Below are 16,115 nucleotides of genomic sequence, written 5' to 3' on the forward strand. Positions count from 1 at the left end.
CCTCCAATTATTTAGATTTACTTAAAAGGCCAGAGTAAAGATAAACAGACATTAATTATCCAAAGATAAAGCAGAACTCCTGCACAGAGAAAGACCATGACATTCAAAATTAACACCTATTTAGGCAACATTAGAGCATGTTGTGTTTTTAGAATTCTGCACCCCCTAAAAAGAGCATTTGCACCATCTCCTACTCCTTTAAAATGCAAATATGTCATTATCTAAATGTATTTATATATAAATCATAAAGGTAGCGTGAAAAATGTTATGTTAATTCACTCACATGAATTTCACTATTTGAAGTTAGGGTCAAATTATACCATGAATTGCGGAACATATCCCCTCCCACAAAACATAAACCAGTGATTTTCACATATATCATCCCAAAAAAATGTTTTTAAAAATTTGTTCATTAGGTTGAATCTCTATAATGACTTTTTTTAAGTACTGCATCTATAAATGGTGAGAAAAGGGCATAAAATTAGAAATTTAAAACAGGCGCTTTAAATAATAGATTTAGTTGTCATGGATAGAAACTCATGTCTGGACAGGGAAGGGTTTTATGACTCAAGGCTGCTGTATATTGTAAAGTTGTGTTTTTAATTGTACTCATGTCTATGTGTTTCACTCACCTCTTTTAGATTTTATTTAAAAACATGAATAAACATTGTGAAGGTGACCTCCTCCTGTCTGGCATGACCGTCAGTCCACCTGAGTTCTAATGTAGCTCCTCCCTCTCTTAAGCTGGTATATAAAACTTTTGCAGCCTGTATTTAGAAATGCAGAAACTTGTCAGAAGCTGGTTTCGCCCTTTCACTTCCTCGTGTCAGATTATCAATATCAACAAAGTGAAAGGAGGAAACAAATGCGCTCATTCACAAGGAACGCAGGCTTTTCAAACGAGGTGAAGCCTATTAGACAATTAGTAATTTTTGTGTCAAAGAAAAGAAAACTGCTCCTGGTTGAGCATTAAAGTCGACTGATGGGCATAGGACTTTTTTAGTCTAACCTTTTTGAATGGTGGTACCCTGTATCTCCTTCCTGAGGGCAGTAGACTGTATTCACTATATAAAATATGATTGGTGATGTGACGTGGTGTTTTTTTCCAGTCTCAGCATGCTATTATTATACATGCAGGTATACATATCTTGAAGTTCATGTCCAACAATCTTAGTTGTTGTGACATTTGTGACTTTAGTGCTATAGACAGACATCCATACTAGGTGCTGCTACAGTATTGAAGAACACTCATAATAAAAGAAGTGAAAAACAAAAGAAGAATCCTTTTACTGACATCGAAAGATCGTAAACGGCGAAAGAAATAGATTCTTTACTTTGTTTTCTTGCACACTGCCTCAATCTGATCTTTCCAGGACAGGAGATGGTCTATTACTATACCTGGGTATATGTATGAACATACCTGATTAATCTGTTCATTATGGATAGCAGCAGAGAGTTAGTGTGTTTCTGGTGGTGTGCCAAAAACAATCTCTTCTGTCTTTATTGTGTTTATGATGAGAGCGTTGTTGCCAGTGCAAGTCCATTGAACCACCTTATTGACCCTCTGTTGGTGCAGTCCAGTGTCACTGAGGTTATTTAAGAAAGAAATTAAAACTGTCATCAGAGTACTTCACAATGTACTGGTCTAGTCTGTTAATCTTACCTTCAGACAGACATTCTGTAGTACAACAGCTGTCAGTGTAAAGAGTGAAAAGTACGACCGAGATTACACAACCCTGTGGAGCACCAACATTTGTAGTTAATGCTGGGGAGAGGGTTTTGTTCAGCTTCACTCTGTACTCTTTTGGTTAGCAAAGATGCATACCAGTGAATCAGGTATGGATTTAATTCCTGATTCACTGATTCAATGTTAAAGCTGTTGCTTCTGGTGCTTTTGCTGTTTGTCTGTTTGCAAGACTACTTAAATAGTTCTGAACCGTAAGAGTTTGTTCTTCTCTTTGAAGGATGGGACAATTACAAAATTTCTTTTTGCCTTCTCTATTAAGGTTTGGTGGAAAAAAGTTCTGGATACGTGCCTCCATTACTAAGTTTTATTGAAAACTGCCCAGCAGTGTTTACGCAATCTTGTTAATAAATACACAAACCATTCGACTACCAAACAAGGTTGAAAACCTAACCTCTCTGGAAGAAGTGAAACTAAACGAGTCAAATGTTTAGATAGGCTTGTATTACCCTCACCAAGCTGTCAAAAGTTGCTTTACATGCTTTTTCTCACGCCAACTTTAGAGTGATTCGTGAATGCAGTCTCGTCCATGTCTGTTCATATCTTTTCTTGACCTCAGTCACAAAATACGCACTTTTGGCTTGACGCACAAACTACGAGAATTTTGTGATTATACCTTTATTTCATTTTTATGTAAAGGTAATTTAAAAGTGACTTTTTATCAGAGGTCTTGTTCTCCTTGAAGTGCATATGCATACCTATAAACTTACATCTCCACTGCTCTCAGCTGACCAAAGAAATGGAGGATAAGTCAGATACCAACACACAGCATCAGCGTTTTAAAGTCACGTGAGTTTTCTTTTCAGACATTCTTCATAATCATCCGTGTCAATATGGCACTGGTGTCTGCCCCATCGGAATGCTTGTAACTTGTATTGAGACATCCAGAATGATCCATCACTCTTCAGCTGCCTATTACTTTTTCACTAAATGACTCCTCCTATGGCCCTCTGTCTCATTACATAACCAGATGTAATGCCTGCTATGTACTTCACAGAGCTATTTTTAACCACATATGACCATGAGGTGTAATGCGGCAGTAGGAGCAGTGATTACTTCCTGTTTAGCTAAACTCCAAAATAATGATGCAATACTTTCAGTGGTAGGTGAAACTTCTTGAATGGCAGCCAGTGACAGAAATGGGTGAGCTCAGCAAGGAAATTCCAGCTAGAAGTTTAATGAATGATATCCTTCAAGTTGTTACACTGCAAAAAATGGTTTAAAATACAACATGAATTCATTACTTGAAATGCGACAGGCTATAAAAAAAGGCATCTGATTGGACTCGGTAAGACTTTTTATCCCTCTAGACCTACCACCTTATTGTCGCGGGGGAGTTTGATTGCCCAAATGATCCCAGGAGCTATGTTGTCAGGGGCTTTATGCTCCTGCTAGGGTCTCCTACTCGTTTTCCCCACATCCACACAAAACTGTATGAGAGACGCTCACCTGAGGATGCTGCGTTGGTCCGCCTCCGGGTCAGGGGCCAAACCGAGGCACTACCTGGGTGTGGATTAAATAGCAAATTGTGGCACGCTGTCAGGCCAGCCCAGTACCTGGACTGAACCATTTTGGTTATTATTGGATTGTTTTGTATTTTAAAACATCACTAAAAGATGTTTTATGTTGCCCCAAACTCCACCATGCCTTTAGTGAACATTCATTTGCATTTTTCTCAGTCATTTTGCCCTCAGCTCGGACTTCAGGGGATAATTCTGCGCAAAAGATCTGTGCTTTGATTCATAGTGGTGCTTCATGTTTCCACTTTTAATTCATGCTACGTGTTCAGACCAAATGAGGTAAAATGGTTTTGAACTGCCTGATGGAGGAATTAACATAAATTTCGTCCACTCATTGTTAACCAGCGGTTTTCCTCGTTAACCTCCCTTCGTTTGGAGCTATGCTGTGTCCCTTCTTCTGTGCTCCTGTAGCGGTAAACTCACAGCGGTAGCAGCAGCGGGCTGTCTCACTACCTGGTGCACTGACAGAGCAGGGTAGACAAATGATCTCATTGGCTGAACTGAGTGGTGCTATTACCGTATTAACTGGAAGAGCAGCGCCCGCCGTCTGCAGTCGCAAACTACAAGTAAAAATCCTCCAAGAAAATCTACTCTTGTGAATTTATCATGGAGTGGTCACGGGTCCGGACAGAACCTTCCGCCATTTGGTGACCCCTGCTCTATGGGGAGAGAGAAAGAGTGAGAGAGAAGAGGAAAAAAGAGGCGCACCAGATTTTTTTTCCCTAGTCGCACCGGTGCTCCCAAATATATTTGATAGTCACACTGATAAAAATTTGGGCACATATACGACCAAAATGGTCGAAATTTCGAGCCCTTCTCTAGGGACATGGAATGTCACCTCGCTGGGGGAAAGGAGCCAGAGCTTGTGAGGGAGGTTGAGAGGTACTGACTGGATATAGTCGGGTTCGCCTCCACCCACAGCTTGGGCTCTGGAACCCAAAGCCTTGAGAGGGGCTGGACTCTCCAATTTTCTGGTGTGCCCAAGGTGGACAAAATTTCTAGGCGCAGCCAGGATCTGGAGGGAGTTCTGCTTGGGGACCAAAGGATTTCATCTTTGCTTTTTTGCAGACGATGTTGTCTTGTTGGCCCCATCAAACCTGGACCTTCAGTGTCCACTAGGACTGTTTACAGCTGAGTGTGACATGAGTAAGATGAGGATCAGTACTTCTAAATCAGAGGCCGTGGTTCTCGAACGGAAAAGGGTGGTGTGCCCACTTCAGGTGGATGGAGAGTCCTTACCCCAAGTGGAGGAGTTTAAGTATCTTGGGGTCTTGCTCATGAGTGAGGGAAGGATGGACCGTGAGATTGACAGATGACAGATCGGTGCAGCTTCCGCAGTGATGTGATCGCTGTATTGGTCTGTTGTGGTGAAGAAGGAGCTGAGTCGCAAGATGAAGCTCTCGATTTACCAGTCAAGCTAGGCTTCTACTCTCACCTATTGTTATGAGCTTTGGGTCATGACCAAAAGGACAAGATCCCAGATACAAGAGGCTGAAATGAGTTTCTTCCATAGAGTGGCTGAGCGGACCCTTAGAGATAGGGTGAGGAGCTCAGTAACCAGGGAGGAGCTCGGAGTAGAGCCGCTGCTCCTCCGCCTTGAGCAGAGGCAGCTGAGGTGGCTCCGACACATCTCGACTGGCTCCCCTCAGGGCTGCATGCTCTCTCATCTGCTCTATATCCTCTACACCACGTGTCAAACTCAAGGCCTAGGGGCCAAATGTGGCCCTCCACATCATTTTATGTGGCCAGCGAGAGCATAAAAAGTCAGAGTGTCTAAAAAATAGATAGGTCAAAAGTGTCCTTTGAGTAAAACTACATTGAAAATTGATAATAAACGATAATGTGGACATATGGGCCGGCTATAAGACACAAACTGGACTTAGGTTCGGACCTTTTACTAAGAAGAAATTTTTATAACTGGACCTCTGTGACTTTTGATTGAATACCCCTGTCCTAGGGAAATGCAATTCCTTTGAAGTCAGTAAAGACATTTTGCTGGCTTTCTATCACATTCTCCATAACTTGCTGGTTCCACTCTGTTCCTCCAGAACAGAAGTCGCCTGGAGAAGATCACAAAAGTCTGCTCTAAGATCATTGGACTTCCAACCAGATCCCTCTCCTCCATTTACGTGAAACAAACACTCCAGCAGGCCAAAAAAATCCTGCAGGACTCCTCACATGCTCTACACTCCTCCTTTGAGTGGCTCCCCTCACAAGGCTGTCTCCGTTAACCCGGCTGTAGGACACACAGGAGGAAAACTCTCTCTGTTCCCAAAATTGTCAACCTCCTGAACTCCTCACACCTGTCTTCACACCTGCACATACCTGTTTATACTTTACATGTGTGTTTATGTTTATACTGTTTATACTCCACACACATACGTGCTGCTACACTATGAAGAGTCTGCTCTGGATATCTTTATATTTTTTATCGTTTCTACAGTCTTTTTATATATTTATTATCTCATTGTACATAAGTGTTTATACTGTGTGTATCTATTGTGTATTTTTGTGATAGTATTGGTTTTGTCTATTTGAGTCTGGTTTTTACTACATTTGTTTTTGTTTTTTTACATTTTTTGCACCACTCTTGTCCTTGTAATGCTGCTGCTCTAAGTGCCTTCAATTGGGACTAGGGGAACAAATAAAGTTTTTTTAATTGAATGGAATTCACTCATAATCTGTAGTATTAATATCAATAAAATAAAATTAATACATTTAAATACAGCGTATCTGACAGCTGCGTGAAATTAATTAAAGAGAATAATACAGGACCTTTAAAAGATTAACTAAGAAAAAAGAGAGAGACATCGACATCCTGCCTTCAAAGTCAGAATCCTAATTTTTCCCCCTGATTTTATAAATAACAAACCTGCCTTGGGATCCCCCAGTCAGAGCTGGTGGATGTGGCCGGGAAAGGGAAGTTTGGGGTTCCCTGTTGAAGCTGCTGCCCCCGCGATCCAATTCCGCATAAGCGGTGGAAGATGGATGGATGAAACCCCGGCAGGATGTGAAGTAGGTGCTCTAGCTCTGGGGTGCAAAGGACCTCAATGACAGCAGGGGGCGTTGTCTACCTCAGAAGTCACTGCAACATTAAGCAGTAGGCTTAGAATTATTTTTATAATTATTTAGTTGTTTAGGATCAAAATCACTTAATTGTTTTATTTATTTTTATTTAATATTTTATAAGTATCTTCATATCCATAACACAAACACTAACCTCCCAAGTACGATTCAGTACAGTAAGTAATCTTATGAAATGTGATATAAACCAATTGTAGTTATATTATAGCAGTTACTAAAACAGCATATACTTCTATCAAGACTGAACAATCTTACATGTGCACATTCCAGAAAGTTTTTGGTTGATTAAATTGGTTTATCTGTTTTTGCATAATTCACAGCTAAGATGTTAATTTAAAATATTAATGAAATACACAATTATCCTATTGTATAATGTTAAAGATGGTGCAAAAATGTTATCCAGTCTTTCTCCAAAAATTAGGGAGTTTGTTTCGAGCCTTGTGGCCTATCCGTATAGAGTCCAACGGAAATCTGTTCAATTCCCTGTATTCAAGCAAACAAACAATAAAATGACCCGACAAAAGAAATAGACATGGAGAAAACAATCTTCTTGGTGGAATGTTCCTGTCTTTATAAGTGTAATCAAAGCCTGATTTTTCATTGTAAGACTTTTCAATAATGCTCTTTTTAAATTTGTATTAATTTTCCAAATTGACATTTAATTGGAATCAAAATCCTTTTCTGGCACATTGTAGTTCATCTGCTCTATTTTTCTAGATTGCTTAAACATTCTTTTCATCATATCCAGGCCAACCGAATGTTTCCACTGGTATTTAGTGATTTTAATTAAAAGCCTGTGTTACGTATAGAGCACTCAAACAGAAATTTAGGATACAGATCTCTCTTTTTTTGAGGTACATACTGACTGATTCACTTTGTGCCTTATTCTCTGTGATACAGCCTTCTTAATCCTACTAGCATGTCTCTCAAGCTGCTGCATGTCTGGATTGACAGCTGGGCCTGTAGAGGACAGTGAAAAACTAAGCCTTCACATTCAAGGTGCATGAAGTGGAAGCGCTGAGGAAAACAGTGTTCTAAATAATACTGTATAATCGGTGGCACAATCACAAAACCACATGACAAACAAGTAGACAGTTACGATTGCTGCTCAGTGAGTGTGTTTTGTTTTTAAATGTGTGTAAAGCCATGAAAAGGTCTGTATTTAAAAAAATGACATGGAAATATTCAAGTAAAAAAACACGAGGTCTGTTTTTTTTCAAAATGAATCCTTTAAATTATTTCTGTAACATTCTAATTATTAGAAAGAATTTGATTTATATTGTGCTTTTATTTTTTAGACTCTCAAAGCGCTTGACAGTGGATCCATTATTCATTCACTCCTCGTTCCTGATGGTGATGGTAAACTAGACATGAAGCCACAGCTGCCTTGGGGGAAACTGACAGAAACGTGGCAGCCAGTCCACCCCAATGGTCTCTCTGACCACCACCAGAACATTCACACATATTCACACACCAGCAAGTCCCTTAGTGGAGGCTAGGAGGTTAAAGTGTATAGGGTAAAGGACACAACAACAGACGACTGGGATTCGAATCGCCAACCCTATGATCATTGCCGCTCCGATGTAATGTGAATAATTGAAAAGTAACTCATAATTAGTCAAAACTGCCATGAATGTCGCCTTAAAGCCCTTTTGACCATCATCTACAACGGCCCATCAAAGCTGAAATCTGTATCAGGGCTTCTAATGACTTTTATAAATCAGTTTCTGTGTTTTAAAATGTCTGTCTCAGTTCTCCAGGTCATGGTTATTCACCGGACTTTAATCCACTGGACTTTAAGAAAGTTTCTTGAAGATGTTTCACCTCTCATCCAAGAGGCTTCTTCAGTTCTTGTGGTGTTTGGTCTTGTCTCATTTTACTAAACATGTGAGGTGTGTTCAGTGCTAATCATATTCCAACGACCACAGTCGGAACCCGTCTGGCTCCTGGTTCAGGAGCCAGACGGGTTTCAACAGTTTTATTATACTGTGTGAACTTTTCTCTTCTGGTTGGTGATCTGAGCCATTCTGCGAATCTGAACTGTGATCAGCCTGTTGATGGGCCGGTGACAGCAAGTGTTCAGATAATATGCCCGTCACATTCCAGCCTGTTGCCGCGTAAACTCTATTGACTGGTCACACTGGTTTGTACAGACGGCTTGTGAATCGCTGTACTGACAGAAGTACCTCCTCTCTGCTCCTCACTGGTCTGTCATGGGGGACAACTCTGTCTCCTCACTCCATAGCAGTAGGATTAATTAAGCCTTCAGCCATTCATTCATGGAGAATTTCAAACATTCACTTTATTTATCATCAAGGCAGAAATATCATGTCTCCCGACCAGCCTGAAAACATAACTCCCTTTATATTTTTATCTTATCACAAGTAATTGTGTGAAAAGTCCCCTCACCTACTCCAACTGCACAGTCAGCTATAAAATTATGTTTATAGAGAAACTGGAGACAGGCGATGTTAAACTCTGAGAACTTTCCACATAGCTAAAGCTTTACTGGTTTAGTAAAATTTAATTGAAGGTGAAATTTAGTTGATTTAAGGAGTTTATTTAGCTGCATGACCGTGCCCCATAATCCCTTACAAATGATTTAAACATTCTTTTCCAGGCCAAATGAAATCAATCTTTCTGACACACACATCAAAGCTGAAATCTGTGGCTTCTCTTCTGATCTCTGACAAACTAAATCAGCGCCAGGGCTTTTTATGACTTTTATAAATCATTCTCTGTGTTTTAGTATGCTGTGAGACCTTTACCCTTCATGCTGGTAAACTGAGCCATTCTGTGAATCTGAACTGTGATCAGCCTGTTGATGGGCCGGTGACAGTAAATGTTCAGATAACATACCCGTCACATTCCAGCCTGTTGCCACGTAAACTCTGTTGACTGGTCACACTGGTTTGTACAGACAGCTTGTGATTTTCTCCACTGACAGAAGTCCTCCTCCCTGCTCCTCACTGGTCTGTCTCCTCACTCCATAGCTCCATTCATTCATGGAGAGTGTCAAATATTCAACTTTGGTTATTTAAGATGTGCCATTAACTATCACTCAATGGCTGGCATGATCTCCTGTTGCATTGAAATATAGTGTTCACACAAGAAACACCCAGTCAGCTGTATAGAATAAAGAAATAGAAATACAGTAGAATAGAAAAAGTAGTGATGATAGTATAGTGTATGCTTTGGATTTATTAGAATTAACTATGCGTTGTTGTCAGCAGGTCAGAGATATGCAGCTTATTTTAAAATGCTCTTTACAAGGTCAAACTCAGAGAATGATATAAAAAAACTTTCTTTAAATCCTTTAGTTGCTGAAATCTTCTCTGTAGCCGCTAAGCTAAAATTTTTTCTAAGGAGAAGCCTGCAAATGTCTTGTTGGCAGTCTTCAGAAATCAAGAAACTTGTTTATCAACTAAATTTCAGTTCTACATCTACAACTAATCCTTAATTTGTCTTAAAAAAATTTAACATAAGTGTAAACATACCCATACTAGTTTAATCCTTGTGACAATCTAAATGATTGAGATGTTTAGTCTAAGAACCTGCACCTTGTTACCAAAGCATCTCCCCAGACCGAGTTGTTCATGGGCTTTTTGATTTTATAAAAATTTCTTTTATGTGTTTTTTTAACAATCAATTCAGAAATATCATGTGTCAATCCCAGCCTCAAAACATAACTCGTTTTGTATGATTTTATCATATTTCACCAAACTGTATGAAGAGTCTCCTCACATAGTTCACCTGCACACACACACACACGCACGCACGCACGCACACACACACACACACACACACACACACACACACACACACACACACACACACACACACACACACACACCTCCTTTCACAAATATTTTACTCAACCAGTCCTGCAGCTTGACATCAGTCTCTTTATTCCTGCACTGTGGAGGCGTCACACCCACAGACACCTTTACTCCATGATGTCTAATCTTAAAATATTTCTCACGCAAACAAAGACACATGATATATAAGAGCCTCAGACGGTGCTGCCAGCAGCCAGCTCACCAGCCTGACAGACTCCTATGCTCACAAGATGGGTAAGACTCAGCTTTGATTTTACAACAGTTAAATTGAAATGAGTTCATTCTTATCACTGTCTGTGTTCCACCCTCAGGACAGTCAATTCTTGTATCCTAATACTTAAAAAAAATAATGAGAAGGAGGTATTTAAGTAAAACGCTCCCCTTTTCATGGTTTACCGTTTTAACGTATTAGAAAGCTGGAATTTCAATTCTCTGGAGACAATCTGAGGACAGGACAGACATTCAAACTGATGGTAAACAAACAAGAAGAATCAGTATTATGGTAGCAAAAATCATAGCAGATATTTAATCACTGTACAAAAAAAACAGGTATTGATTTTAAAATGGTTGGGAGAGGAACTGTCTTTAAGAGGTTATGTTTTTGTTTGCATTGCTTTGTTTGTCTGTTCAAAGTTATGGTATGGATTATGCAGTAAGGTATGGTCTAAGTAACAAGATTTTTGCTATTAGTCCAAATACTCTTCCATTTCTCTCTCTTCTGCATGATCTACCAGGTGGTAGTTCACCAGAGGATAACGCCCAACATTTAGATATGATCTATGACCTCCATGCAGTTAGCATTGTGTCATTGTGTTAGCATGCCGACGTTACAGATCTGTTCTTAGAATTAAATGTTAACAAGAAAATTGAAGGGTTGTTCACAAGACTTTAATTTTGATCATCCATTCATAAAATTGGTTGTTACAGTTTCTACTTCTGTTGTTTATTTGTAAACAGTGATTTTTCACTCACAAACTGGTTTTCATTTGGTTATTTAAATGATAATTAAAACTGTGTGCGTGCATGTGTGTGTGTGTGTGTGTGTGTGTGTGTGTGTGTGTGTGTGTGTGTGTGTGTGTGTGTGTGTGTGTGTGCGTGCGTGCGTGTGTGTGTGTGTGTGTGTGTGTGTGTGTGAGGCAGCTCAGAAGACGGCCCTGATCGTTTATGCCCACCAGTGTCCGGTTTCCTTCAACGCTGCGGCGCGCGATGTGGCGGTGGAGGAGCTGGAGGACCAGGGTTACAGGGTCATCGTATCCGACCTGTATGCCATGAACTTTAAAGCCAGCGCCACACAGGACGACATAATCGGTGACCCCCCCATCTCACTCTTCAATATTAATGACTGTAATGATAGCCTATGAGGGAAAAATTAATTCAATCTCTGGTGAACCAGTTAGTCAGGATTTTGACTTGTGATGGTACGGAGTCATGTGATTAAAAATAATATTTTAAAAGAAAATTTGAAAACGTTTCTTTGTACCTGTGGAACATTTGGAGCTCAAAATATTCTTATCTACTCTCAACCATACTAATACTATATATGGTTGGAGCAAGTTTCCACATGCTCCAACTGGAGCCTCACGGCAAAACAGTCTTGGGACATTCTTGGGACAAAATTCAAAATTACAGAAAATAAACAGAATAATTTGTCACTATAAAATCTGTGTGATGTGCACCACATCTCTAGGACGTCTGACGTCAAATCTTTTTAGATCACAAAGTAAAAATTTCTTCTGTGGCATCTAAGATATAGTTTCTTCCTGTTTTCTAAGGATAATCCTGCAAAGGTTTTGCTGGTTTATCCTATTAGTTCCATTTGGTAACTGCTATTTATTCAAGATCGACTCATCCGGCAACTAATTATTGACAAATTATTGACAATCAAAGCCAGTTAATGACCTTTTGGTGAATGAGCTGTCTTTTTAGTGAATGACTGGCAAGACAAAAACACAGATGATCACCAGGTTGCTATTTTGAGTGCTGACAGAGAGTCATGTCCAGGTGAAGTAAAGAATCCAGACCTGTTCCAGTACGGTGAAGAGACCATGCACGCCTGGATGGAGGGGCGCCTCAGTGAAGACATTGTAGCCGAACAGCACAAAGTAGAGAAGGCTGAGCTCATCATCTTCCAGGTCAGAGGTCACATAGTATTTGTTTGATATTGTTTAATGTTGAGAAGAATATGAACGTCCCCAGCTAATCTTTTCAACAACCATGTCTGTATTTAAGAGCTGTGTGAACACATGTGTTAAAATACTACATCGCCACCTGCAGACGCCTGCAATCACACATTTGTACATTTATCTCTGTTAGCCATTATGCAGTATTTTACCCGATCTAAGAAGGTATTTGATACAAAACTAAACAGAGTTTACATCATCAGAGATTTATTCTGCAAGTGACCCACATAGAAATGTTTAATCTTCATCAATCTACTATTTCTTAAGTAGTCCACTGTTTCTTTAGTTAGTAGGAATATATTTCTACAAGAAACCTGAAAAACTTTGAAAATCAGATTTCAGTACAATTAGATGTGCATCAAATGATTTTTACTTATTTGGAATTTATATTGTGCACAAAGGAGAGATTGTGCTGTTAACTGTGATGTAAATTACTTTTATGTAATTTAAATAGATGAATTTTTAAAGCTATGTAATTACCTGATAATATCACATTGTCATTAGGGCAAAATAAAATCCAAGTCTCCACAAGTCCTGAGGTACCAGCTTCCTGATGCGGAGTGTTCGCTTTTGGGTTAGTGGCTGCAGCACAGATTTCATCTTGAAAAGGACTTTAGGGCTTCTGGAGACGCAGATGACATTGTACAAACTTTATGGAATAATTTTATGTTTGATTCAAGATCTGTTTCATCAGAATCAGAATCAGAAAATTTTTTATTGCCAGGTACAGTAAAGTTTAGCATACGAGGAACTTGACGCGGTGTCGGTGCATTAAAAGGTGGAAGAGAAGCAATAAGGAGTAATAAGGAATAATAAAGAATAAGGAATAATAAAACAACATCCCCTTTTTTTACTTTTTTTACTTCAGTATTTTGTTGTTTTAGAAAAGGCTGCATTAATGTTTTGCTGCAAAGTTCTTGAAACATTTTGTGGACCAGGAGATTTCCAACCCTTTCTTTGCATCATCATGGGATGCAGTTATTAATGACTGGGGGGCAGGGGGTAACATTCTTCCTACTGATATGGACTCTTGTTGCAGTTCCCTTTGTATTGGTTCAGTGTGCCTGCCATCATGAAGGGCTGGATTGACAGAGTTCTGGCACAAGGCTTCGCTTTCTCCCTGCAGAAGGTTTACAATAACGGTATCTTCAAGGTCAGTGTCTCAGATGAACAATTAATTTCTTTGACTTACATAGATGGTACTAAAAGAACACTGTCTCTCTGACTTTACTGCAGTCTTTTTTGTATGAAGTGATTGCAAAGCTGAAGTGTTTCAACTTGACCTGTTGTATAAAAGGTGTATTTTTGTCTTTGTATTGTTGAAGGACAAGAAAGCGATGCTGTCTTTCTCTACGGGAGCAACGCAGTCGATGTACCAGCCCGATGGTATCAATGGAGACATCAACGTCACACTGTGGCCTCTGCAGGTGAGGGACACGTCTGCTGGATGCAAACTGTATGAACTAGAAGTCTTCCTGTCCTGACAGTAAAATCACCCAACAGTCCCAGACTCTCTATCAGCACATACACAAACCTGTCACTGCACTCTACACTTTTTTCTAGCATTTCAAAGTTCCATGGAAATTCAGTAGCTTCCTTCTAAAGTATAGTTGATGCTCCAGTTGATGATTGCCAAAATAATGAAAGTCGCATTTAGTCCATTAATTGTGATCACATGAGTTCGTCCGGTGGCCACAATAGTTGATTTCTATGCAGGTTACCGAGGTTCTATGTCCTTCTTGCAATCTTTCATTTCCCCCCCCTTTTTACTCGTAATGTCACTCGTAATTCTTATTTGATGATGTTGAAATGAGTGTGAGTACCAGTCAGAAATACAAATCACAAACTTAAACATTTTCATTTATCAATTAACGAAGGAAAAATACCATAAAACAATCTCGGAGGATTCTTGACTAGTTTGTGTTGGTGGAAGGTTGTTGACTTTTCTCTATTAAATATTTTTCTATTTTTCTTCCAGAATGGGACTCTTCACTTCTGTGGCTTTCAAGTTCTTGCTCCTCATATATTCTGGAGTCCTATTTACTGTCCCTCTGAAGGGCGCTCTGCAATGCTAGAAGGCTGGCGAGCCCGACTAAGAGGACTAATGTCAGAAAAGCCTTTAACCTTTGCCCCCTGTGAGTTCTTTGACCTCAGCTTTCAGGGTGGGTTCACAATGTGGCCAAAACTGAAGGAGAAGCAAAAGTCAGAGAGGTACGGCCTTACCACGGGACATCATCTGGGCAAACCGCTGCCGCCAGACAACCAGATAAAACCGCTGCCTGAGCGTGAAAGTGGAGCCAGTCAAGACAATAGCAATCATTCCTTTCTTTTCAATGGATTCATTTATGCTGTGATCTTTTTCTTTATTTTCAAATATTTGATTTTTTACTTATTGGGTGGAAAAAAAACAGTTTAGATATCAAGGAGAGCAACATGGTGGCGCAGTGGGTAGTGCTGTTGCATCACAGCAAAAAGGTTCTGGGTTTGATTTCTTTATGTGGTGAGTTTGCATGCTCTCCCCGTGTCTGTGTGGGTTCTGTCGGAGTTCTGCTCCCATCAGCTGATAAAGGAAGGTTGTACCAGCACTAAATGGCATCTGTATAAGAAGAGCAATCTAGCAAGATGGTAGAACGGGATGGAATTGTAATGTTTTTATGATCTGTTGTTCAGTCTGGGAGTTCCTTTCATGTTGAGCAAGAGACAAGCTTGACAATCATGTTCACTGTTTGCATTTCCCATTATATTTCATTGTTTAAAAAAAACCCAGTCCTTGACAAGTATGGAAAACATCACACTCAGGACTGCAGTTTGTCACATTTAATTCGCTTGTGATAAACCAGCAAGCAATGCAAAATTACTAATTTGATTTTCTCCATTGTTCAGTGTTGTCAGTGTTCGTGTCAGTGTACATGTGTTCGTTCGTTCATTCGTTTGTTCGTGTGTGCGTTTGTTCGTTCGTTCATTCGTCCATCCTTTCACATGTCCACCAAATATCTTCGCAACCGTTGTAGATAGACAGATGAAGCAAAAAGCACATTACTCGGGCGGCAAAGGGGATGAAAATAAGATGATGACCTTGACCTTGAGAAAACTAGGTCAAGGTCAAATTTCAACTTTTATACACTCAGGAACCGGATGAGATGGAAAGATGAGGGAGAAGGCCAGTGTGAGTAATACCATAGATCAACGCCAGTGCTTTGACCAATGACAGTAGGTCAGAGCACTAGCTTTCATCTTAGACCTATGCAAGTAGGTCAGGATAAAATTTTGAATTCAGGGATTTCGCGGGATGTTGCAGTCTGTGACTGCATCGGTTCTTGTTTTTTCTTTTATCTCTGTGTATCTGTCATTTATTCTTTTACATTCAATATCACAGCTGTTTTAAAAAAAATTCATAATGTCATATCTGTCGGATCTTAAAACTACTGGAGCACAAACAAACATTACAGGATCCCTACTAGGGCTTGCCACGTTCTCATGAAGTTGTTGTGTACACACTTGAGGAGATGTTACAGGACACTATCTTCAGCTGTTATCTTCATGCTAACATATTTTTGTTTTCCTCATGGGCGGACAGGGAGTAGGTAACTGCAAGGGATGCCTCGGAAAGAATTGCACTGTATAATGCACGTATTAACTCTTCATTGTAACACAATTAACGTATTAATCTTAAAAAACAACTGAACTAAGAATTAAGAATTTAATTTAGCCAACTTCCCGTTATGTAAATGAAAGATTCTTTTATATT

The 16,115-nt window shown here is 39.7% G+C and overlaps 1 protein-coding gene across 2 annotated transcripts; it reads left to right on the forward strand.

Annotated features, from left to right (window-relative positions):
* The first annotated feature begins 10,275 nt into the window (after positions 1-10,275).
* Positions 10,276-16,061, forward strand: nqo1 (NAD(P)H dehydrogenase, quinone 1). 2 transcript variants are annotated; one of them, XM_068317425.1, is made up of 6 exons: positions 10,276-10,421; positions 11,333-11,495; positions 12,189-12,319; positions 13,407-13,520; positions 13,693-13,794; positions 14,346-16,061. In XM_068317425.1, exons 1-6 carry the CDS (start codon positions 10,407-10,409, stop codon positions 14,781-14,783), a joined length of 963 nt encoding a protein of 320 aa, XP_068173526.1. In that variant the 5' UTR covers positions 10,276-10,406; the 3' UTR covers positions 14,784-16,061. The 2 variants fall into 2 exon arrangements, with proteins under 2 accessions (XP_068173526.1, XP_068173532.1); XM_068317431.1 differs by having other exon boundaries at positions 10,292-10,421; positions 11,328-11,495.
* Positions 16,062-16,115: the final 54 nt, after the last annotated feature.

This window comes from Antennarius striatus, chromosome 1, assembly GCF_040054535.1.
Source record: "Antennarius striatus isolate MH-2024 chromosome 1, ASM4005453v1, whole genome shotgun sequence".
Lineage (NCBI taxonomy): Eukaryota > Metazoa > Chordata > Actinopteri > Lophiiformes > Antennariidae > Antennarius > Antennarius striatus.

Coding starts and splice junctions, on each gene's coding strand:
- nqo1 (XM_068317425.1), top strand. Junction 12,320..13,406: donor CTGAGCTCATCATCTTCCAG/GTCAGAGGTCAC, acceptor CTCTTGTTGCAG/TTCCCTTTGTATTGGTTCAG. Junction 13,795..14,345: donor TCACACTGTGGCCTCTGCAG/GTGAGGGACACG, acceptor TTTTTCTTCCAG/AATGGGACTCTTCACTTCTG.